This window comes from Numida meleagris, chromosome 9 (genome assembly GCF_002078875.1).
Source record: "Numida meleagris isolate 19003 breed g44 Domestic line chromosome 9, NumMel1.0, whole genome shotgun sequence".
Lineage (NCBI taxonomy): Eukaryota > Metazoa > Chordata > Aves > Galliformes > Numididae > Numida > Numida meleagris.
In genome coordinates this window covers 7888768-7912596 of record NC_034417.1, presented here as the reverse complement: position 1 = coordinate 7912596, position 23829 = coordinate 7888768, and the positions used below count along the sequence as shown (strand labels likewise).

The 23829-nt window shown below is 36.6% G+C and overlaps 1 protein-coding gene across 7 annotated transcripts in view; it reads right to left on the bottom strand.

Annotated features, from left to right (window-relative positions):
* The window catches only part of WDR72 (WD repeat domain 72), a 112436-nt gene continuing 96915 nt past the window's right edge, over positions 8309-23829 (bottom strand). For all 7 annotated transcript variants that reach the window (XM_021407178.1, XM_021407176.1, XM_021407179.1 and 4 more), the window contains 2 exons: positions 14257-14355; positions 8309-8905 (listed from right to left, as the gene is read on the bottom strand). In XM_021407178.1, the coding sequence (XP_021262853.1) occupies positions 8850-8905; positions 14257-14355 (155 nt within the window). In that variant the 3' untranslated portion in view covers positions 8309-8849. The remainder of the gene's footprint in view (positions 8906-14256; positions 14356-23829) is intronic.

The window sequence follows — 23829 nt, the reverse complement described above, 5'->3', positions numbered from 1 at the left end:
CTTACCCAAGCACTTGTTAGAACTCGTTAGAGAGATTCCACTGTTGATCTTACCATAGGTACCTATGGTTTTACTTTTTTACTTTATTTAGCATAGCAGAATTCATAACATAGTCCAATACTGACCATAATAGGAATGTAAAAGGCTAATTTGCCAGGTAGATTATTAAGTTCAAGTTGCTTGTGTTCTCTCTTATATCACTTATTGCTCACAGCTATGCTTTAACAAATCAAATGGTCCTTTTAACACTGGAAAAGGATCCTATGCCGGCAATTCTCTCAACGGTATAATACTTGAACATAAAGATTCTAACATTCCCTCTTCATCATCTGCTTCCCAAATCTCCTCATATTTCTACCTTCCAGTTGGTTTATCTCATTAACCTGCTGGCTCCATCTCTTTCTCATTGTTCTCCTGAATATCAGGGAGAGGAAGAAGTGAGTCTATATTAACCCACTAGTTGCTGCTGACCAGCTGTGCCTCTGAGCCCTTTAAGGGGCACTTTTGGCTGAATAAAGTGGGTGGAGGACATGGATTAGGACTGAATGCCTGATAAGAAATTATGTCATCTAATGTGGGACTCATTTTTTCAAAACCTTGCAAAACATTTGTGTGCAAGGGAGCTGAGTCTATCTCTAAAGAACTCATGTAAGCTTCCCTCCTACTCTTAGTATGTTTTAGTACCTTTAGAGAAACTGTAAAAACATTAAAATGTATAGAACCACCTCTCTCCTAGCTCACCAGCAAGGACACTTTCCTGGCTAATCCAAAAAATCTAGCTCCAGGGAAAAGAGTTAAATGTTTAGGAAAATCTAATGTTGCTGAGATCCATTTTTTAGTCCCATCTCCCTTTCAAGAATACTGAGAGTGAGCTCAGTGCTGTGGAGGACTTTGCCCAACGTGCACAGGACTGTATTTATGGCTATATGTATCCTATGCAAATTCCCATAAATCCTTTCTTCCTAGCGTATTGACCTACCGTTTCCTTCAACAGCTCTGGTCAGAATTACCATAAAAGATCAGAGTGCAGCTTGGAGGTCACTGTGACCATAATTTGGCCATGCTAGTATATTTACTTTTGTTAATAGAGTTTAATTCTTCCTATGCTTCCTTATTGCTGCTTTTACCTTGTTCTCTCCCTATAGAAGTTTAACCCCTGAGTGTCACCAGAGGAAGAAAAAACTCAGAATTCTGGGAATAGTGTGATAGACTTGTCATACACACAAAGAATAAAAAAGCCCACACAAATAGCAGAAACACTGAATGAACATCTACAGATTTAGGCATAGTGGAATAACAAAAGGTGCTATGGGTTTTCTGGGCTAACCAATAATATCTGTCTAAAGAACTTAAATAAAGAGAAGGCACTTTTTCTTAAGAAATCTAGAAAGAAGTCACTGAAGCACTCATAGCGTTTGTCAGAGATGTGATTTAAGATGTGAGGACTTTCTGAAACCTCTTACAAAAGGAATTTTAAAGAAAAAGGTTTCCTCATGCCCAGGCCTAGCACAGCAGAAACCAAAAGCATGAAATATCTTTCAAATATCAGCACTTCTCGAGTGATATAATATCCTTGAGTGTTTAGTTGAATAAGCAAGTAAACATAAGAAGACTCATGTTCTTGATATGATAGATGGTGGATTCGCCTAACTCTTCCCAGAGATTTCTTTATGGAAACCACCAAAGAACCTCTGTAATTTAATCACTAGCCACTGCAATTGGCTGACTGCCTGTTAATTGCTCAGATGATTCCCAAATTGTCAGACCAAAAGTCCACCCAGTGATTCATTGGGCTGTCACTCCATATAATGAAAGCAACAAATATAAGAAACGGTAGCTAGAATGAATCTTCCCTTGTAATGCCATCTCTGATCTTTTTCTCAGGATCCAATCCATTAAATTGTTCAACCTCTTTAAAAGTTAAAAATCTCACTGTTGCTTATCTCATGTTCCTAGAGAGCAGTTTTAAGTTATATTCCAAGGTGATTCTGCAAAAAAAAAATCACCAAGGAAAGTCATGTTTGGTATTTGTCAGTATTACCATATTATTATTGCTCAGATAGTTTTGATGGCTGAGTCTAAAAAGTTTGGGTAGGGATAACAAAAAATTATCAACTTTTTACTGTGTAATTTTTATTTTATATTTTACTGACAGTATGTAGTGACCACACACCCACCCTTACAAAACACCAAGGTCAGGCCTTGTCACTATTTCTGTTCTACAGACAAAGTACTAAGATACAGGAATTTGTTTTAAGCTTCCAAGAGCTTTTTAGAAATGTGTTCTTTATAGGCCATGCACAATCAGTACTGACATAAACTCTGCAATTTAAATGTAAATGAATTCTTTGTTTTAAGGCATAGGGCACTGACATCACTACATTGAATGTACTACCAGCATGATGGAAAAGCTCTTATTTTATGTTTCTGTTGTTATTGTTACTTCTGTTCTGTAGTGTCAGCAAGGGTCAGGAATAGCAAATAGAAACAGAACAAAACTGTGCATCATACCCCAAAAAGCACAGACCTTTGTTCCCTGTACCAAGTACCACTTCTGCCATCAGTAGGCAAGTATCTGCGAAATTAGAAGCTCTGTCCACAAGATATTTAGCCTCCTTGTTATTTCAGCTACTGCTGGTTAAGAATCACTGGGGAATTCATGCTTATCTACTACTTCATGTTACAGTTAACTAAAACACTACTTTTGCTTCCAGCTTTTGAAAAGTATTTCCTGACACAGGGAACTAACATCATTACACTCTTTTTTTTGTGATAATTTTTCCTCTGTGCCGTGTCAGTGAATACTTCCAGTCACACATGTAACACCTGCTTTTACCTCCCAGGGCCTGAAGATGATCCCACAAAGCCTCACCGAGGTTTCAGTTGATGCTGCAGAGAGACTGAGGCTGTAAGACAGCTTTGATCCTGGGTCTCCGTTTTCTGGCTTCTCTTTCAAAATCTCTCTGTATTTCTTAGACAAAGCAAATGTCAGAGTGCAGACAATTCCATACAATCAAAATGTATTCTTTCAGGATAATTCATGATATTTTTATGAGGTATTACAATTAGCAGAGCCCAAAGCACAAAGTCCTACACCGTGCATTCCAATACCTTTCTCTGCACTTCCACTGACAAGGATGTTCTGACAACAGCACCTGCTAGTTGCTTCTCATTCTGCAGGGAAATGTATATTTCTTGGTAAATCTTAACATTTTTGGACCTTCAGAAACCGCACATGTCCTGAAACCTAGCACAATAGAAAAAAATAGTACCAATTTCATTTACAGAAAGAAAATATGTCATAATGGACAAAGAACAAACCAGGACATCTATATTCACAGGCAGATAAAATACCTTGCCTTTTAAAAACTGACATTATGATGTTACAGGCTTCTTTAAGAGTACATGTAACTAATCTGATATCCATCTTAAAAATAATCTTTCTCTCAGTACATTTATTACAATAATATTCTTAAGCATGGAGATATGGAATAAGCTCACCGGTGTGAATTTCAAGCCTTGAGTGCTGCTGCCATCTACATGGCAGGAAGACTATAAACCGAAACAATCAACAATATGTTTGCTGCACTTTACTTGGCACACTGTTTGCCAGTGTGACTGTAGAAAATTATGTTATGAAACTGGGAAGAATATTTTATTGTCTTAAGTTTCTGTGCGGGAAATTTGTAGTGATTTAGAGTTCCCCAGATCCTTATTAACAAGAAGTTTACAAATTATTTATATTAAATCTGAGAATAGATAAGAAAAATACAATTATTTTAATATTGCTGGATACTGTTAATATTTTTCTGCTGAGTATTAAGCTTTCAAATGCTAAAAATAAATACAAAAATAATTCTCTCAGTTGCTGTAAAGATGGAGGGAGGGATGTACTTAATTAAACCACATATATTACTCCAGTGATGGTACTTTTCCTGGCTGTCTTACTGAGAGTATCGCCAGAAGAAGAAAAATAGCTTTTAACCCTACACTGTGAGAAACTTAATGAAAAATCAGGCTACAAAGATCTGTTCTTTAGCTAAAGTTTCTAGAACTACATAAAAGGACAAGTGCAATTAAATTAGTACTGTGTAACAATTTCATCACGTATACAGTCCACTCTAAAAAAAGGCAGCAGATATTTAAACATCCTAATGTTTAATATTGTTCAAGAACTTGCACTGCTTCACCTTGGCAGGTATATTTGTACTTAATAATCATACTGCAGCCAGGACTCCCATATTCATCAGAATGTCAGGAAGGTAGTGTTTACTTGAGGTACCTTTGTCCTGCAGCACAGCTCCTGGATACCCTTTAGACTTTCTGGCAGGTGTCATTCAAGAAGTTAACTTCCTATGGTCCCCAGTCAGACAATTCTGGGGTTATTGTTTTTGTTTTTGTTTTTGTTTTTCCCTTTGGTTGCATCCACATTCAGTGTTACTTCTAAAATAATATTGCGGAAGAATCTGTAATAATGATTGCTTGAGGATCCATGGACTCAAATTGTAACCTAACAGAGTCTCTAGTAATTGCTACCAGGTGCTTTGCCTAGCAGTTCATACTAGCTTTTCTATGAGTAAGGGAAAAGAGAAAGATCAATCCTTGAAATTCCACTGCATGCTTTTATCATGCAAGAATGGCCTGTAAAATTCAACAGAAATATCTGAAACATGAGGAGCAGGACTTTTTCTTCACAGAACCTAAATCAGGAGTGTGCATATTTGCTAGCTGTTCAGTGCTGGCACAGTGACTTGGAGATCAATGCTCTAGCTCACTCCTCTAGCCAGCTCTCAGAGAATATGCTCTTTCAAAAGGAGCAGAAATCTGAAGCAATCCTCATTGTTACACCCTGTCCCATTTTGTTTCCAGAATTTTCAACACATTTAGCTCAGTCAGATTTGCAAAATCATTTACCTTTATAGATTCCTGGTGCTGTTTGGAGCTTGTGGCTCTGCTACATACATACGTTCTCTCTTTCTCTTCTCTCTGAATCTCATATATGTATTTCAGCCTCTGTGCCAATGTACTTCAAAGGCATTTTCCACTGTACTGGAGAAGAGCCGTGTTTAATAAAATATAAAAAAAAATACAACCCAGAAATGGAAGTACATGAGATTTCTAAATGTAATGTTTTGTATTCAGAGCCATAAATGAGCTGTTCAATATTTAGGGATGTTTTCAGGCAGGGATCTCCATCAGTGATCATTTAACAAGTACGAATTGTTTGGAAAACTCAAATTCCAAATTAAAGAGATGTCAGTGACTTTGGGCTTGGACTTATAATAAAGAATCGGTAGCTTATTTGTTTTAATATAATTAATTATGAGCGTAACTTTAGAAATGCCTATAGGATTTGAAAGCCAAATATCTATTTTCCAGAAAAACCCTTTCATAAAGCATCCTAAAGCTCCAATTTTGTGCTGAGATAATGCTGGTGTAATTGTGGGTTTCCCCCAACTTACATGTCTCACCCATCTTCCTGCCCTGAGCTGCTTGTTACTCCTCTGGTCCATGCACTGAGACCAGTGCTCGTGTTGACATGGCCTAGCTGCATGAGCACTGGTGCAAGCATAAGAGAGGAGACATAAAAACATAGACTGAAGTGGGGAGAAGCTGCCCTGTTTAGTGGTAGGATGTCCTACTGTTGCTCGAGACACAGTGAATTGATAATTTGACCTAAGAGTAAAAGACCCTATGACTTCTGGAGAAAAAGAAAATAAGGCCTTACTCCCTAAGCAGCATAGGCTTTCATTAAATTTTTATCCCATACCTAAAATTTGGATAAGTATTCTAAAATATTAGTATAAGACTCCCTTTGGTAGGATTACTTCAGCGAAACACAACAGAGAAACACATTCATAATTACCTTGCAACTTTGTTGTAAAATCAATCTCCATAACAATGAACAGAATGTTACATCAGAGTGCATTAGTACAGAAATATTTCTTCAGTTATTATGGCTTAAAAGAAACAATTGCAGGAGGTTAATATGTACTTTTCTACAGAGCTCTAAAATCATCACTTTCATATACAAAGATTTCTCTAAGCAAGAGTTCATCCCGAGTATATACTGTATAGCTGGTTACTTGAAAGTCAGCCAGACCACACTGGAAATAAATTCATTCGACTGGGACATAAATGTACCTAATAAGAAAAATTCTTGCCTTCCTGTGGGGACTTAACAACCGATGGGCAGCTCAGCACCACCACGTCTCTCTCACTCCCCCTCCTTGGAAACACAGGGGGAGAAAATACAATGAAAGAAAAGAAAAGCTCGTGGGTTGAGATAAGGAGCAGTTTAATGAAAGGAAAAAAAAAAATGCAAAGGTCACGTGGAAGCAAAAGGAGAAAAATTATTCATCCAGTTCTTGGAAAGCAAGGCCTCAGTACACTCGAGAAGACCAGCGCTTTCACAGTCTCCCCTTTCACCTTCTTTCAGCCAGCTTTATTGCTGAGCATTACATCATACAGTATGGAATATTCTTTGGTGAGATTAGTTCAGCTGTCCTGGCTGTGCTGCTCCCCAGGCCTGGAGATACAGCCCCTATCTGCTCAGCACTAGCCAGGACATCGGTGCGGGATCAATGCTGTTCTGGCTACAAGTGCAGAGCACAGCTAACTCCATCCCAGCCAGACACAGTACACGTACCTTACTGATACCGCAATTACAATTAGCACAAAGCACACATAAGCATGCAGCAAACACCAATCATCACCGCACAACCTGTTCCAAGGGCTGTCTGTATTGGCAGTCTGCTGATGTGCGCTGCTTTGATGAATTAAAGACAAGCAATCAAATGTTGTGCTGCACAAATGTAATTGCTGCCACAGCAATACTGGGTGTTATGGACAACGCCAATTCCTTGAGCTATGACACCTTTCTGAACACACTGTTTTTAAAGATATCTTGCAGAAATAGTTTCAGGAGATTTGCTACCCTTGTACTAGGAACAAAACTGGTGCAAGTTAGTAGATACATACGCAAAGCAGTAATGTTTGTAGTGAAGGGAGATGGATGTTTCAGTGCCAGTGGAAGATTACAGCAACAAAATAGAGATGACTGTTGACGAGGATGTGTGGCAAAGGAGATAGCAAGGTTCAGGTGTTATAGTCCATTTGCTTTACTGTCTGCAAATTTCTTGTAGTAAGTTCCTGTAACTGTACCTGTAATTTTATCTTCACCTTCTTGATATTTTCATCTCTGATTCAACCATAAAGTTTTAGAAGGAAGTATACGTCAGCTGAAGGCATGTGCTGCTCTCAGCAGTGCAGAACTTGTGTTATGCAAGTATAAATACGTCAGTGAAATTACTACAGACATCCAGCACAATAAATGAAAGAACGAAGACATACCACTCCACAACTAGATTGTTTAGCCACCATAATTCAAATACAAGCCTGTATAAACAAAGGATATTGTTTATATATGAAAATGACTCCTAAGAATAAGGAAGACTCATGGTGTGATTTTTAGGTGGTCCTGTGTGGAGCCAGGAGTAGGATTTGATGATCCTTATGAGTCCCATACATACCATACATACAAAAAATGTAAAACACATTGACTTCTATATAGAAGATGTCATTTTATGCATGGTATATATATTTCAAAAGAAAAAAAAAGTATCTTTATCTGTCCTGGCCTTCAATCTATTTTAATGGCATATTTTCAGCAGAATGACAATTGAAATACTACTTCTTACAATGCCCTTCAACTGTTTTCAAGTCTGTTTCAACCAAATTCAAGCCATAGTAATGGCAACAACAACCTGGTTTTGTCACTCCTACAGCCACGACATTACCCCACAAGAAGGAGAGGGATTCATTGCCAGAGAATCTTTTCACACCAAAGAAATCCTCAATTTCCTAGTTAAGGCAGATTATGGCTAACATGATAGGAAGCATAACATCAGGCTATGATTTCCACCATAAAATACAAATCCAGAAGATATCATCTATAAGTCCCTTTGACTTCATCAGCCCTCCTACTGTTTGTAATACAGAAAGTAAGCGTGCTGCTCAGAGCAGCAGACCAGCAGTAATGGCTCAGAACTTTAGATGATATAAGAATCAAATGAACTGCAAATATTTTCCAAATGCAGTATTTTTTTTTAAAGGACAAAGATGTGTATCTTCATTTTCCCATTAGCACAAACAGCAATTCAACAAAGTGCATCACTTGAGAACTCAGGTGGGTTCTTCCATCTTCATACCAGACCACCTTTCTTCAGATTACACTGCTGGCAGTATTTATAAAAGGAAAATTCACATGCTAGACGTGATCAGACTTAAAATCAATTTCCCATGCAGACCTGTGCACACAAAGTTGTTTATATTTTATTGTTTCTAAATATTCCAGTGCATTTTTCCTTTAAATCAAAGAAAATGTTTTTTTTTTTTCAAATTTTCCAAATGCTTTTCATTTTGCTTAGTGTAAAAATGCTACTGGCAATAAAAATGAGAAGCAAGGAGAGAAAAAAAAAAGTTTGATTATTTACATTAGTTGCATTCAAAAGAATATTCAAACTGAGGCAAGAGTTTTACAGTCAATCAATGTCTGGAATCACTACTGTAGCAAGTGAAAAACATCTAAAATAAGGACTTGATATTTTATATGTTAGAAATATCAAATTAAATTGAATAACTGTAAATCTATTAGTGAGGGAAGTGTGAATTGAATTCAGTAAATCAGCAAAGAGTAGCTGATATTATGGAAGATATTTCTTCTGAAAATGAAGTGTTAAAGGTATAAAATAATAACCACAATAAGCCATCCCACGTCCATGCCACCTTTATCTTATTTCTTGGCTGCTCTTGTGCATCTTCGTATTCTTTCAGCTAAGCAGGGTTTTCTAACACACCTTACAGGAGCACACCTTAGATATCCAGGGATGTGCCTTCGTGTCATCTGGAAAAGAAAGAAATGTATTCATCTAGCTTAATGATTGTACAGTTTGAAGTAATAAGCAAGATTTTGTTTTAAAAAATTATTTGAAAATCTTTTTGCAGATTTAGAATCTATTTTTGTAATGAAATCAAGACTTCCAGCATCAACACAGTAGTGTTTAAAAAATCACAAATCTACATCCAGAAAATTTCTGTTCTATTCTGTTTACATCATAATTTCTATATTACATGAGGCAATATGGAATTCAAAATACCTTAGAAAATATATAGCCTTCCTCAGAACTTTTCTACTAAACGGTCCTCCTCTCTTCTTCTTCATATTTGTTTTAGTAATACAATTTCCAGTAGATCAGCAGAAAAATAATTTCAGTTTAAAGCTAATTGATTATTTACATTTCATTTAGAAAAATCATTTTCAAATTATATATATATCTTTTCAACAGAAATAATACGTTAGCTGTAAACAGAAGTAGTAAGAAGCTTTATTAATAAGGCATTAATAGTTTAATTTGTAATGAGCAATCTCATTCATCAGTTTTTAGCTTCATTATATGTAATGTACGATCATATTTACAACCTGTATTTAAAGTGTTACCTCTAATAGAAACATTGCTTATGTAGATTTACCCATTATGAGTACATGAACACAAAGAAGCACACTGTTTTTTCCCAATCTAATGGCTATCTTCTCAGTTTGTCTGGTTGTCTGTCATCTCTCTGCCTATCTGTGCCTTAGACACAAAGAGAGACACATTTTCCTGTTGTCAACTATGTAATCTTCTGGTTTTACAGTTGGATTTACGATGTAAAACCAAACCAAACCAACAAGCAATGACTCAATTCTAGTAACCCTGAATGTGGATGGGACACAGCAACACATCCAATGCAGTGAAAATTCTTATGGGCCTAATTTCTGGAATTACTCCTAGCCACTATTATTTTATACTCAGTTGATGAGTGTCTGCTCTTGTTACATCTCCACATTCTCATTTCTATTTGCTGCAGTTCCGTCTCTAATAGACTGTACTTTGGGAGAAAAGATCTCTCCCATCTCTGTGTCAAGGTCTACCTAGGACATGCAGCTATGTCAGACTGTGAAAACTGTTTGTATTTTCACTGTTATCTGTTATATAATCAGAATCACATTCTGTCCTGAAAGAAGAAGGAAAATTTAATATCTACAATGTTTTTGCAGTGAAGATATCACAGGGAGCGATTGTGAGTTGCAGAAGGGACCAGCTGACTCAGCCAGGCTTCCATAAGTATATTCTTATCGTTTACATGGTTTTCATCCAAAAGATAGAAAATCCTTTTATTACAATTCCAATCTACAGCTTTCAACAGTTGTTTTGTTTTGCTTGATCTGTTCAAGCTCAACTTTCCTCTATTACCAAAGAAAACAACAACCTATTGCTTAGTCTGCTGCAATATCTCTGTTGGGGGAAACAAGAGGCAAGGGGCATCTATGCCTACATTGTTCCTCCTGACTTCCGTTCAAATCTTTTTTTTTTTTTAATCTCATGAGAGCTATGCTTGCAGAAGTCTCTTTAATGGAACTGCAGCACATATGGAAACTGAAACATCTGCAGTTGTGTAAACTCCTGCTGCGTTCCTCTCAGATTCAGACTGACAAAATTCAGAGCATTTTCAATACCCTTAAAACTTAAACAACACCCTAGGAACAGGATTATCTGCCCTCTAGGGGTGTGAATTTTCCACCACTGTTTACAGAAGAATATTTGGGTGAATAGCTCAGATCCAGAATTCAAACATCTAAGTTTGCTCAGTTTCAGCTTCTTTCTCAATTTCTCTAAATGTGAAAATTTGACTGCTGAAATGGAAAACAATGCTGTAAATGTTTATTTCTACTGAAGAACCATTCTAAGGTGCAGTGAATTCTTTACAGCAGTTTAATGTGATTAAGAGTTAAGTTCTACAAAAATCTGTTGCAATTCCTTTCTGATTATTATGTTCAAGGCCAGAGCAGAGTTTGAAAAGCAAAGGCTTTGCATATCAAACAGAAGTAGTCCTCAGCACGTAGGGAAAATGGCAGTGATAAACCTACTATTAGGCATCTGAGAGAGAAGCCCAGTATCTCCTCTGTGTGGGGGCTAAAATAGATGTGAGCCACTATCACAGATAATGGCAGCTTGTAGGCACATGAAGGGAGAAACTAAAATCTATTTCACTTAGACAAGAAACTGCTGTCTGACATTTACCTGTGTCCATCACACATGAAAAGTGTTTGCTGTGAATTATCCAAGAGTAAAGTGCAGGTTGAGGGGTTTCATTTCCTATCTAAGTGTAGCTTGGATCACATAGTGAATACAAGAAATCACAGGTAAATCTCAGATTGGGGTCTTGGTTAGTCAGACGATTCCTGCCGTCAGAGTACAGGCCTTTTTTCCACGACTGCTGGAGACCCACCTCTTGAGCAGTAAGAACATGTGCAGGCATGTAAAGTGTGTGAATGTAAAATAAGTGGAGTGTTCTTTATGTGATTTTAGAAAATGAAGATCACTTTGAAAGTAACTTTCTAACATCAAGGTTTGAGGCTACACTTTTCACTGGTAGAAAGCACAGTAAACGGATACATAGTAATGGCTATGTACATCTAGCCTTACTGATGCTGGTAGAAGTTGGAATAAGGAACCCTTTCTAGAAATATTTGGAGTTCCTTTCTGGTATGTTGTTACACTTTAACCTGTTCCTCATCAGAAGAGGTAATGAAGTCAAGATATTTCTTACTATCACTTTTGCACATATAGCAACATATTCTAAGAGAAATGCAACAGATTCTGCAAAACAAATGTACAGACAACTCTTTAGTTAAAGCTTATAAATGATTGTCAGTTGTCCTGACTTCAAACACGAGAGAGAGAGTTTCTAAATTCACAGTTTCACCAAATCAAATGCTGACCTTCCAGGCACTCTTAAATTCCTTTCAAAGTTAAAGCACCTGAGAAACACTAGAGAAAATCTTACCCAACTGAATGCCGTATTATTGTTTCAATGTTTGCTACTAAAAGAAAGTAGTAAGTTTTAAGTGAACGTAGTCTCTTATCAAATCTCTCCTTTCAAACAAGCACTTCGGTCAGAAGTGTCTTAATTTCTTATCACAGAATTTCATCCGCACAAGGAGCAATAAATAATTCATGTTCCTAGCTCTTTGTTGTGTGTCCCTGAACTGCACAGAGCTGGAAGGCTGACAGCTGTGTCAGGACAAGCACCAAAGATCTGACATGACAAGTGACTAACAAGTTTCTTTCAGTCTATAGTGAAAGAAGACAATGGCATAAAGTGCAAAAACGAAATCCTGAAACAAAATGAAACTGTTTCTTTCTCTTTACCTAAGTGTTTGCTATGAGCTTATTTCCGACCCATAACCTCTGGTCATTTTATAGTACTGCCCAACCCCCTTTACTCCTCACATTCGCCTGGCCATTTACGCCTGTCCACGGATCAATATGAGCAATTCTTGGAGAAATACGATGTCTCCATGACAACCAAGCCACAAATTCTCAGTGGAAAGCAGTGAGACCAGTAGTGAAATCTCCTGAGGTTTTCAGACCTATAAGACAAGATGTCTTAAAATGCAGGAATGGACAGAAACAAAAGCCAGAGTAATTCATTGTTTATTACCAGTTTAATGATGTCAGATGGACCGCACGGAACTCAGTTTTTAAGTTTAGAAGCTTTATCAACATGCATTTTTGCTAGCCAACATTCACCTCCCGATAGTTTTTTATTCTTTCCATTACTTCACATAGACGTGCAGAATGTAGAATTGGTATTCAAGTTCCCGTCCAAATGTGTGCACTTTGCCACTCAGAATAATTTAAATCAAGGTTCAAATTAATGTTATCTAGTACATTAATTCTCACCTCAACACTTTCACATCACTTTGCTTAAATTCTTTTTCACCTTAGAACAGATCAGATCTTGGACAACCCACACTTTCTCACAGAATCATTGTAGAAGGGACTACAGATGGTTTCTGAAGGATGTACCATGTACCACAAACAGTTTGAGGTGGCCATGGCAAGAAATTACACTGGTCTCCTTCCCAAGTAGATTACATATTTATTTCTAAATCTCACGCTGCCTTCTGCTGTACAGCAGTGAGCTCAAGCCAATGTGGCTTTAAAATGAATATGAAGTTACAATTCATTGGTTTCAATTATTCTAACATATACTTGTGTTCATTTCTGTGGAAAAGTTGAAAAAGGAATGTAGTTCAAATCAGGTATATGATGGCAGTTGAACTCCCAAGGAATCTTGGTGGAGTGGACTGCGCTGAAATATAATCCCCCAGACAGGGGTCCTTTCTGGGTTCTGAGATGACTTAGGGGACCTGACATGGATTTCAGACTGCACCCTTTGACTGAAAATTAAATCTCAGCAGTGTTCCTTGGGGAAGGATCAGGGGACTGTTGGCAGCTGCCCCCTGTCAGCACAGGCTGCAAGATTTGGAAATCTCTTAACTAAGCTGACAGGCCACAGAGACGATGAATCAAAAATATGATACACGGATCAGCACACAGAGATGCAAGAGGGTACACAGACACCAGATAAAGCAGGGGAGGAAAATACCGAGTGAAGAAAGATGTTTAACTCTTTCATTAATGAGTACTATGTGTGGGTTTCATATATGATGTATGTGGGCCAAGCTGACAGATTGTTTATAAGATTTTAATATTTAGTTGAATAGAATGTTTTTAATCAGCTGTGAATGGATGTACTTAATACTTGTTTTCCCTTGGGATTCATTTAATGAATTTCTTAGATATTCCATAACTAGGAAGATAATGATACTACATGAAGATAAATCTTTTAGTCACCAAAAATAATGCACTTTATGGATGTTCTTGTATTTAACTGAATCAATGTTAAGAGTCATTAAAATGAAATAATGATTGTGAACTGATTTAGAGAAAAGAATCAAGCTATTTAACACTACCAATTTGCTTTCCTCCAGAGATACAGTGTTTGAATGTCCACTGCTAAGCTTAACTGCAGTATATACAGTGCTTCTAATTTTTCATAACCTCATTCTACCTTTCAAAGGGTCAGACATTGCACATATATTAACTAAGAAGTGTAGTCCAAAACTAATTATAATGAACTAGTTGTGTCAGCTTTCTTTTTGGTCATAAAGCCCTTATCCTTTCTAAGACCTGAATTCTTGATGAAAGAGGAAAGGATAACACTGTGACCCCTAGAGGTGACCATTAATTTGACACTGCAGCTGCTAAAAAGGAAACAGCATTACAATGTGCCTTTTTTACCAACCCAAAAGCTGTGTCAGATTTATCACTTGACACTTGGTGACTGTCATGAAATGGTTCTCACCTGGACTCTCAGATTCTTCCAAGACACATCTGTCAGGCGCATCCTCTGCATCTTGGAAGTTTGCCGAGTTTGAGCTCTTGTCATGCTTGAGTGCACTAACTGGAGCAATAAAGAATAAAAACAGGGGAGGGAGAGATGTAATATATATTCAGAAACAAAGACGTCCTGATATTCTGCAGATCATTCAATGTTGAAGATGTATTTTATAAACACAAGTGATAGATTGAAATAAAACCCAAATTCAAAGTACTTAAATGCAGCCATAACACTGTTGAAAAGTCTATAGACAAGAATTGATCTGGGGAGAAGTTTGAGGCATTGACTCAATCCTAAAATAAGAACATAATTTCATAACCATAAAGAGTGCTAATCTGTTTCACCAAAGAAGCCAGTATACAACATCAAAGACCAGTTAGCTGGTTTAGTAATGTGTGGAGACATTCAGCAGAAAGAAGAAAAAATATGTTAATTTTAAGATGAAAATATGTTGAATATAACAAGCTAGAATGTGTAATAAAATCAGTTATAATTCAGCATGCAGTAGAATATAGGCTGAATTGCAGTTCAGAGATGGTCAAATTTGATTTCTACTTTTAATTAGTTGCTAAAAATATTTTCATTTTAGAGTAGGGAAATATTTGCATGGAAGTAATTGTCAGTACACAACTTGTAGTTCTCTTGACTTTCAAACAAATTCCACATAAGTTTTCCTGAAAAGTTTAGGGGTATTTCTCTCGACAGTGTTCATTTCTTTTTCTTCTGCTCAGTATCTTCTTATGGATCCAAAGCTATATTACAATAAAGCAGACTAAAGACTAAATCTGAAATATTCAGTCCCATTAAAACATAAAAATGAGTTGATCTCATTTCTTAAGGAAACAGTGGTGACTGGCAATAATGAAGATATTTTTTCTAATATCTGTAAAAGTAAGCAAAGTCCTAGACTTCAAGCTAGACCATGTGGATGGGGATAACAATGGCCACAATTCCAGTGTAGTTTTGTCCTGTATTCAAAACAAGAAATGTGTTCCCTTTTAACTTTTGATGGATTTTTTTTACCAGATGAATATTTGCTGAATGATTACTTAATTTCAGAACCCATTTAAATTTTCCAAAAGTTTGACTGAATTAACAAAGCCTCAGTGCACTATTCAGATAGGAAGATGTCAAAATACACATATTCCACTTTGTTATTCTGTACTTTCCTTTGGTTTGCAGTTAATGAACCCAGGTCACCAACAGTTTCCATCATTCTCAACTCCTACATCTACCCAGAATCCATTTGAAGCAATCATGCTTCACCACAACTGTGGAGGTAGATGCTTGAAAATGCAACGCTACAACAGAATAAAATAATGAAATCTGTGATAGAGACACTGCACATTTCATCTGGGGAAAAAAAAAAGCAAAAGCAAAAAAAAAAAAAAAAGTAGTGGATTTTGCTAAAAATGTCTGCCAGAGATGGCAACTAAGCAGCATACAAACCACTGCCCAGGAGCAGCAGGAACACTGGTTACACTTCTAACCTTACAACAAATGACAGTGGACTTGCATCAGTGGTCAAGCTCTCCACATAAGGAGGAATTTTAATTCATAACTCTGCCATCAAAGTGTTGACAAAATAATCTGCATGAGGTACGCTGACACTGAAGAACAACTTACAATAAATAATGTTTTTCATGAAAATGCTATGACATATACAGGAAGAAATGTCTTCAAAGATCTTTGTGTTTTTCTCTGATTTTTACAACATCTAAATAATTTTCAACTATACTATCTGAAGGCTAGGATTCCCACTTCAAAAAGAAAAACTGGAAAACACAAGTGTGCATATTATATTTAGACATCTGTTCTGTGCCAAATTTATTACAACATTTTTTTCTAAAACAGTTCATCTTATCAAATACTCAGCTCTATTGTGCTGAGTGATAGATTGAGCCATTACAGCAGCATGAATTTAGAAGTCAGAACTCTGAAGTAGAGCAATAGGAAAATTTCCGACAGAGAATGCTGTGTTAAAAGGGAGAAGGAAAAATCACTAGAGATGTCCTCTCTAAAAAACACACACCATTGACCAAAAACTCAGAATCAGCCTTCTGGAATGGAAAGCCCCCAACTTCAGAATCTGTTGTGAATAATATTTTTATTCAGTAAATAACTCTGAATTTTTCTTGGGTCTAGTTATAAGAAGCTACATAATTTGAGTTTAGTTAAGGTAAGGTGATTCCAGTGGAAGAACAACAACAACAAAGAACAGGTTCGGTGTTTAATTTAATATGTGATGTGGTGCTGAAGCAAAATTCACACCTCTGAAACAGATCCTTGATGGGAACAGACCAAACAGTATAAACTTACTACCATATATAACACACTTTTTGCTTTAGTTCAGCTCGTTTTGTCAACTAAAACAACTGAAATGCCTAGGGCAAGGCTGCTGGGTGCACAGTCTTCTAGCCATCCCCACAACCAGACTTGACATCACAACTCTCAGCTGAAATACCTGCAGAGCATGCACTAATATTGACACAAAATGTGTCCAAAAGTTTAGCAGAGTAAGGGCTTTGACTCAGGTCTGGGCAAAACACGCAAAGGAGACATAATAGAGGGATCTGTTAAAATGCAGATTTAGAGTCGTGGAGAGAGCATTCAGTTAAACAGATTTGGGGGTATAAGGAGCAGATAGCTGTAAATCAGAAAGTAGCGGGAAGGCTTGGAAGAAGTGATGAAGAGATTTGATTTAGTTCCTTATTCTGTGATCCTGACAAATGTCAGAGGAAACACCAGATAGGCTGCGATCTGATAATGATGAGATGACAGCTGACACAGATGACATCAGAAGGAAGGTGTGAAGTGATGGGAGATTCTGGAGAAGGTGGAGTTATAGAAGCCCAAGAAAGACAAAAGTGAGAAAACAGGGATCATGGGCAGAGCTGATACCACCTGACTAATGATAGAAAACAATGATGAAACACTTGCACTGCTGTCTGGTTGGAAAGGAGTCATAGGAAGAGTTTAAAGGGAAGCGGAAAGTAGAGATGGGAAGGGCTTACACAGGGACAGAGAAGCAAACCTCTAGGCAGATAAGGGAGACAGAGCTGCTGGAGAATGGTGGTCAGCAGGTGAGAGTGAGTGGCAAGTGGATCTTTCAGAAAATCAGGATAGGGTCACTGGTGCAAGTGAGGAAACATATCTTAGCCTTGTAACTTACCCCAAAGTACACGTATCTTCCTACATGAAACTCAGGCAAATAAACTTCACAGCACCCTAGTTTATGAAGTTACATAATAGTGCACGCGGTAAGCAAGAAAGGGACCTGGGCAGATGCATTCAGGTATTTTTTTTTTTTTGAAACATCAAGTTTTAAGTTTCCTTAAAAATCTCATAAAAGACAGAAGAACAAAGGGAATTGAAAAGTTAAAAATAAGAAAAGAACAGTCTGGCCCAAATAAAGTATGAAAGTTTTTTTTTTTTTAAAGCATTATATAATCCTAGAAAAAATATTTAAAAAAAAATACATTTAAATTGACATGTACTTCACTGTATTATAGAATTTCATGTTCAAATGCCAAAAGGGGAAACATGGTTCTGAATTTCTTACACCCAGGACATTAGTGGAATTTCAGAAATAATGGAACCACAAACAGTATAATCTTTACTTATTCTGAGGATGCTCTGTCCTATTTTGGATTTAAATAAACCTTAACATTACTTTTGTTTCCATTTGAAACCTAGTTTATGTAGCCAAAGTGATCTAAATGTCTGAAGTGTAAATAAGCCCCAAATCTACAAGTCAGAGTTAAAAGTTAGGAAACAGCCATGTCTGACAAAATAACCCCAATTATGTTTTAGTACTATTAAGCGAGATGTAATTTAAATTGCTACATGGATCACAGAAATTACTCTTGTTAAGTACAGTAAAAGGACAGATTTCATAGAGGCAAATGACATCAAACAGCATATAAAAATTAGGTAAATCTTCATCGTACAGGATCAGTCTTGAGAACTGCAGTAATTTTTTCCTGATACATATTACTAAGCTCCTAGGAGTTGTTTACTGAACTTGATTCTCTTATGTTATGGCATTAAAAAAGAAAAAGAAAAGGTATGGAATTCAGAATAGCAGATGAATGCTACCACAGTATTCAATGAAACATTTATGTAAACAGTCTCCAAATATTTCAAATACAAAAAAAAATTATTTCCATAAAGAGATTACAGACTCATCTGTGATAAGTCTATGAAAGAATGGTCTTTGTGTGAGAGCGCTGCAGAATGATAAGCTCTTCTTTGTGAATTTGTACTAATCACAGCAACAGCTAATCACTGTCTTATTTCTGCATGTTCTGTTTGAAGTCCGAAAAGCCTTGTTCCACTCAGCAATGAACCACCACATACCAAACTCTAAGTAACCTGTTTTTCACACCAATTTGCACAGGGCAGGTATAATGGAGAAAGCCTGCAGAACAGAGGTGAATCAACCAATTAACATTTCTTTTATAAGATGTTTTTTTAATTCATAAGGTCGATTAATAACTTGAGGACATTGTGCCTGCAGAGAAAACAATAACGTATTTGTCATTCAATATGTGACATTTCAAAACAAGCTGATAGGGCAACAAAAATTATTTTTCAATCAAAAATATTAGATAAGTTTGGCTATAGGTCATAAATGTACTTAAGGCTCAATGCAAAATATAAAATAACCTAAATCTAAATAAAATTGCAGGGAAAAGTTTAAAAAAAAAATACTGTTGATAATTTTTTATTTCCAAAGGGCTTTAAAGGAACTCTACTGCAATGCCAGTTCTGGGATGCATTGGGCCTGCAGTTACCATAGTACACCCAAGAAGCTAGACTGACAGCTGGGAAATGCTTAGGGTATCATTTTCAAGAGGATGTTTCTTAGTAAAGCTTCATGGAAATGTCTCCAAAGCTCCAAACTGAAACTCAAGTAATTCCAAAACCAGTCTTTTTGTTCTTGTTGATTTGTTTTTAACAATTAATAACACAGTCTATTTCTGTTCCACAAACTTCTCCACTCTTCCCTTATGCCTAGAATTTTCGCACCCTACATCCTGACTTTAACATGGGAGTCTCCATGTTATACACATAGAGAAGCATCTCCTTTTGTTCGTTTGGACAGGTCCCTGTTAGCTTAATGTCAACCCCTCCAGCTCTTGTACGAGAAAAGGCCTATGCATGAGCCCTGCGCATCTCCAAGAAGTTTGCAATCGAACAGTCCTTTGTTGCATCCTCTTTCAACAATTGAGGATTAGTGCACTACAGATTTTTTTCAACGTATTTTGATGCCAACCTAAAAGGAAATATTTCACTAATACAAAAAATGCAAAACATGTTCATGAAATAGCAGGTGAAATAGTAGCCATACTTGCCACAATTATCTTGAAGCAAGAAAAGAGAATGAAGCAACTCCAGACCATACAGACCACCCTCCCTTACACTGGGATGAGAGCCATGCCATGGAGCAGTGTGCCAGCAGGCAGGAGGCAGCCTGGGGCTGTACCCTTGGTGTTAACAATGCCAAATCAAGCACAGGGATGACCTCACAGGTTTTACAGGTGATACTCCTGTTCACAGAGCCTGCTATGGGGTTTGCCTTTGTTGCCACAGTGTGAACACTGTTAAATCGTTCTCAGTTTGTATCCAGACTGTTTTCTGAAAAACTGTTGCCTTGCTGTTTCCTCCCATCCTGTCTTTATGCAAACTCTCCTATGTCCATCTAGAGTCCTTGCTTTCCAAACTGAATTGAACACTGTTCATTTTTTTTTTCCCCAAAACATTTCTCAGGCCATACAGACCACTAATTCATTCCAGGGACAAAGGACCTCAGTTGCTGGTCCTTTCATAATTTTTAGTCCCATTAAAAAATAAACAAACAAGAAACAAAGAAAACACTCTACTTAGTTGACACCTAATTGAGAATGGCGTGTCATTTTCTGATGTTTGAATGCCACACTAAGTTTCCATTAAATTTTAATTTTAAAAATAGAGATTAGGACAGATGCGTAATTCTAAACAAGAAACGCAATTCTAAATTGAATGTGGCATCATATGGGGGTTAGAATTGTTTCTGAAATAACGCAGTGTGGAGCAAGTCACATTGGAAGCTAAAGTGATTTAAAAGCGTTGCATTAAATGCAGTAATAGGTCCTAATACTGACATGTATTAAATGCACAGCTCATTCAACAGAAATACCAAGCACGCACCCAGAGGAGCGGGAGCCTACTGCTGCTCTCTGGGATGTTGCGTCCAAATGAAGTTCAGCCCACTTCCTTCAAGAATTGCAACCAGAGAATTTATTTCCTTGTAGAAGTCTAAAATCTGTTTTAAGATTTTTATAATTTTTAAATTAAAAAAGAAAAAAAAAACTTTATAAACTCCATTTTCCATTCCTCTCTATGAGGACAGAATTCCTCCAGACAGGAAAATGGAAATTTTCAGTCATTTTTTTTCCCCAATATACCTTGAAGTTTTACTCACCCAGAGGGACTTCCCTACTTCTCTCAACTAAAATATGGTGGTGTGTAACAAATTACATTCTCAAAGGACATCCCATTTTTGTTTCATTAGTGCAATGAAACATTCATTCAATTTTAAAGCAGTTGCCTCGATGTTTGTTATGATTTATACCAGAATGTGCCCATGTATTCTGTGTAATGTATATAATAAAATAACTAACTAGTTGAATTTGTCTCAGTGGGTTCTGCTACAAGAAATAAAATTATTTCCCATAAAATCTCACACAGCGTTTATTGCAAAGCTCTGAGCATATGCTTCTGAAAAACTTAGGAGGATTATGAAAAGGAAAATGTAACCCCAAAGCATTTTTAATTCTTCTATCATTATATACTGCTTTTTCTTCTCCATATCCTCTCTAGCCAGAAAGCCCACATTTCTTTTTAACTGAACTGAAAAATAAAAAAAGGACTGAAATATTATATTATATTATAATATTATAATTATTAATATTATTAATATTATTATAATATTAAATTTTTATAATTATTTATTTTATTAATATTATTATAACATTATAAAATAAAATAATTAAAAATAAAAAAGGTCTGAATAGTTTAATCAGTGGATTAACATTATTACCGCCTCTTTGTTTTATTTTCTTTCCCAGCTAGCCACTGGAAAACAAAAGAAATACACTTTTCTTACAGGAATTAGGAAAGAAGGCCTAACTGCAGTTCTGCTAGTTACCAGATAAATGTCATCTCCTTTGCTGTCCATCCTTATAAAAACTATAGAGCATGCTAGAGCCATGGTAATGGATAGTTCATACTGTAGATCTAACTTCCTACCAGTGCGTCAATAGCTTCTCTAAAAACAACAAACAAATAGGGAAATCCACACTTCATATTTTTAAAATTACATTATTGCTAGTTTTTCATGAAGATAGATTTCTTTGGTATTCAAGTATAAAGTGCTTTTAATTACTCCATTTATACACAAGAATTCTAGATTTTGATTTCTTCAATTTTCTTTCAAAAAACAAAATGAAACAACAGCATGCACCACTTTATGACATTCACACATCCCTGTGCATAATGTGAATCTTACCACTTGCATACTCTTCCTGACTCTTGATCAAAGCTTTCCAAAAGGCTTAATCCACGGGGAAAAAAATATACAGAGAATCTTTATTAACCTCTTCTGGCCAGATTATTGTTATTATTTTGCATTATGGCCTTGAAGATGCATTACTGATAGGGAGGTAAAGCCAACTCAGCACAGCATGAAGCTGCTGAATGGCTGCTCTATGAAAGTGGAAGTACTTATTTCCAAGACATTTCAGTGATGCTCCCTACTGTTAAAATGTTATCTGACTTTAAAAGATTTTCAGTTCAATTGTAAGCAATAAGTAAACTCAGGCAGTACAGTACTGTATACTGAAGAGTTTCACAAACTGGTCAAACAGGCATTATTCCAAGAAACTAATGTTGTATAGGACTGCTTCCTGGTGGCTGAGAACTCTGATTGGCAAAAGACAGCGGACTTTTCAGTCAGCAAGCTAGTTACCCATGGATGTGGCTTGAGGCTGACACACAGATTGACTGGTTCACACTAATTTACTTCACACAGATTCCATTTATCTCCTAGAAGATCCCCTGGCAGCAGCTTATAATGGCATATCCTAGGATGCCTGCCTGCATGAGTTTTTAAAGCGGCAGAGCTTGATGAATCTAAGTCCAGAAAACAGTTCACAGATTGAGGACTAGGTGCAATCAAAAAACATCAAGTAGCACAGCTGGGACTTGCTAGCTTGCTTGACTGGTTTGAGCAGCTGAGCATTAACTACGCTTGCTTTCCTGCTGGCAGCCCTGTGTCACTAGGACAAATAGGAGCACTACCTGACAAAGAAAAAGGAAAAAGAAAAAGAAAAAGAAAAAGGAAAAAGAAAAAGAAGAAAAAAAGAAAAAAAAAGAAAAATCAAAAGGAAGAGAAGATAAGGGAAGAGAAGGGAAGAGAAGAGGGAAGAGGATTATGGCATTACACAGAACACTATTAACAGATGCAGGGAAAACTCATTAGAACATTTAATCTTTATGGAACTCGAGGATTATCAAACTAAATAACACTCTAGTTAGCAAGTTTTGAGGCTAGGAATCTGTAAAATTTAATTTGGTTATGCTAAAGGTTAATAGGAAAAAAATAAAGACCTGAATAAATCTAAAGCTTTTACCATTTATTTTCTATTGAAAATAGAATTATATTCAATCTGGTAACACATGTACTGTGAATAACAGTTACCAGTATACTGCGTTTTACAATATAACAAACTGAGATATGAGTCGATGTAATTCCTCACCTCCATAGAGAACAACAGACTTCAATAGGGGCAGGCTTATATTTTTAGAAGGACTGAAAACACAAGCTTACACTAGAGCTCTCCAAATTCAGGTGGACAGAGAGTATTCTTTAAAGTCCTTGTCAGAAAGGAAGCAAAATTAATATTATTGGACAGTAACATTTCACAGCAAATGTACTGTGAGAGATACAAAGCACATTTAGTACTTAGGAGGTTAAAGACTCAGCTGTAGTGCTAGTTGATGAAAAAGTAGGATTAAGGCTTTAGTATGAGTCTTGACATGATCATGTTGTCTGCCTGCTGTCTTAAGCTTTGAAAAACAGCTGGGATCATCTTCTTCTAAGCTCCAACTCAAAGATGTTTAAGCAGTTCCCAATCCAATTAAACAGAGGTAAATATAAGGAAGGGCCCTACTGAGCCCAATCATCTTATTTCTTTAATGAAAAACGGCATAATTGTAGGTTACACAACTCCTTAATCTCACTTTAAACCTAACAGACTGCTGCCTTATAGTGCACATGGCAGGCCCAGTTAACCCAAGCATTCTGTATTGGTGTGCTTAATTTTGGTCATTATCCTTTATTATGTTACTTGTAATCCCAAAAGCCTATGATTGTGTCCAGATATTTGGCAAGGATTGTACCTGGATATATAGGGATTCCTCTTCTAAGAGTAATGGATTAATTGGATACTTCTGTATGAGTAGTAGTTGGTTTTGTAGTGAAACTGCTGTACA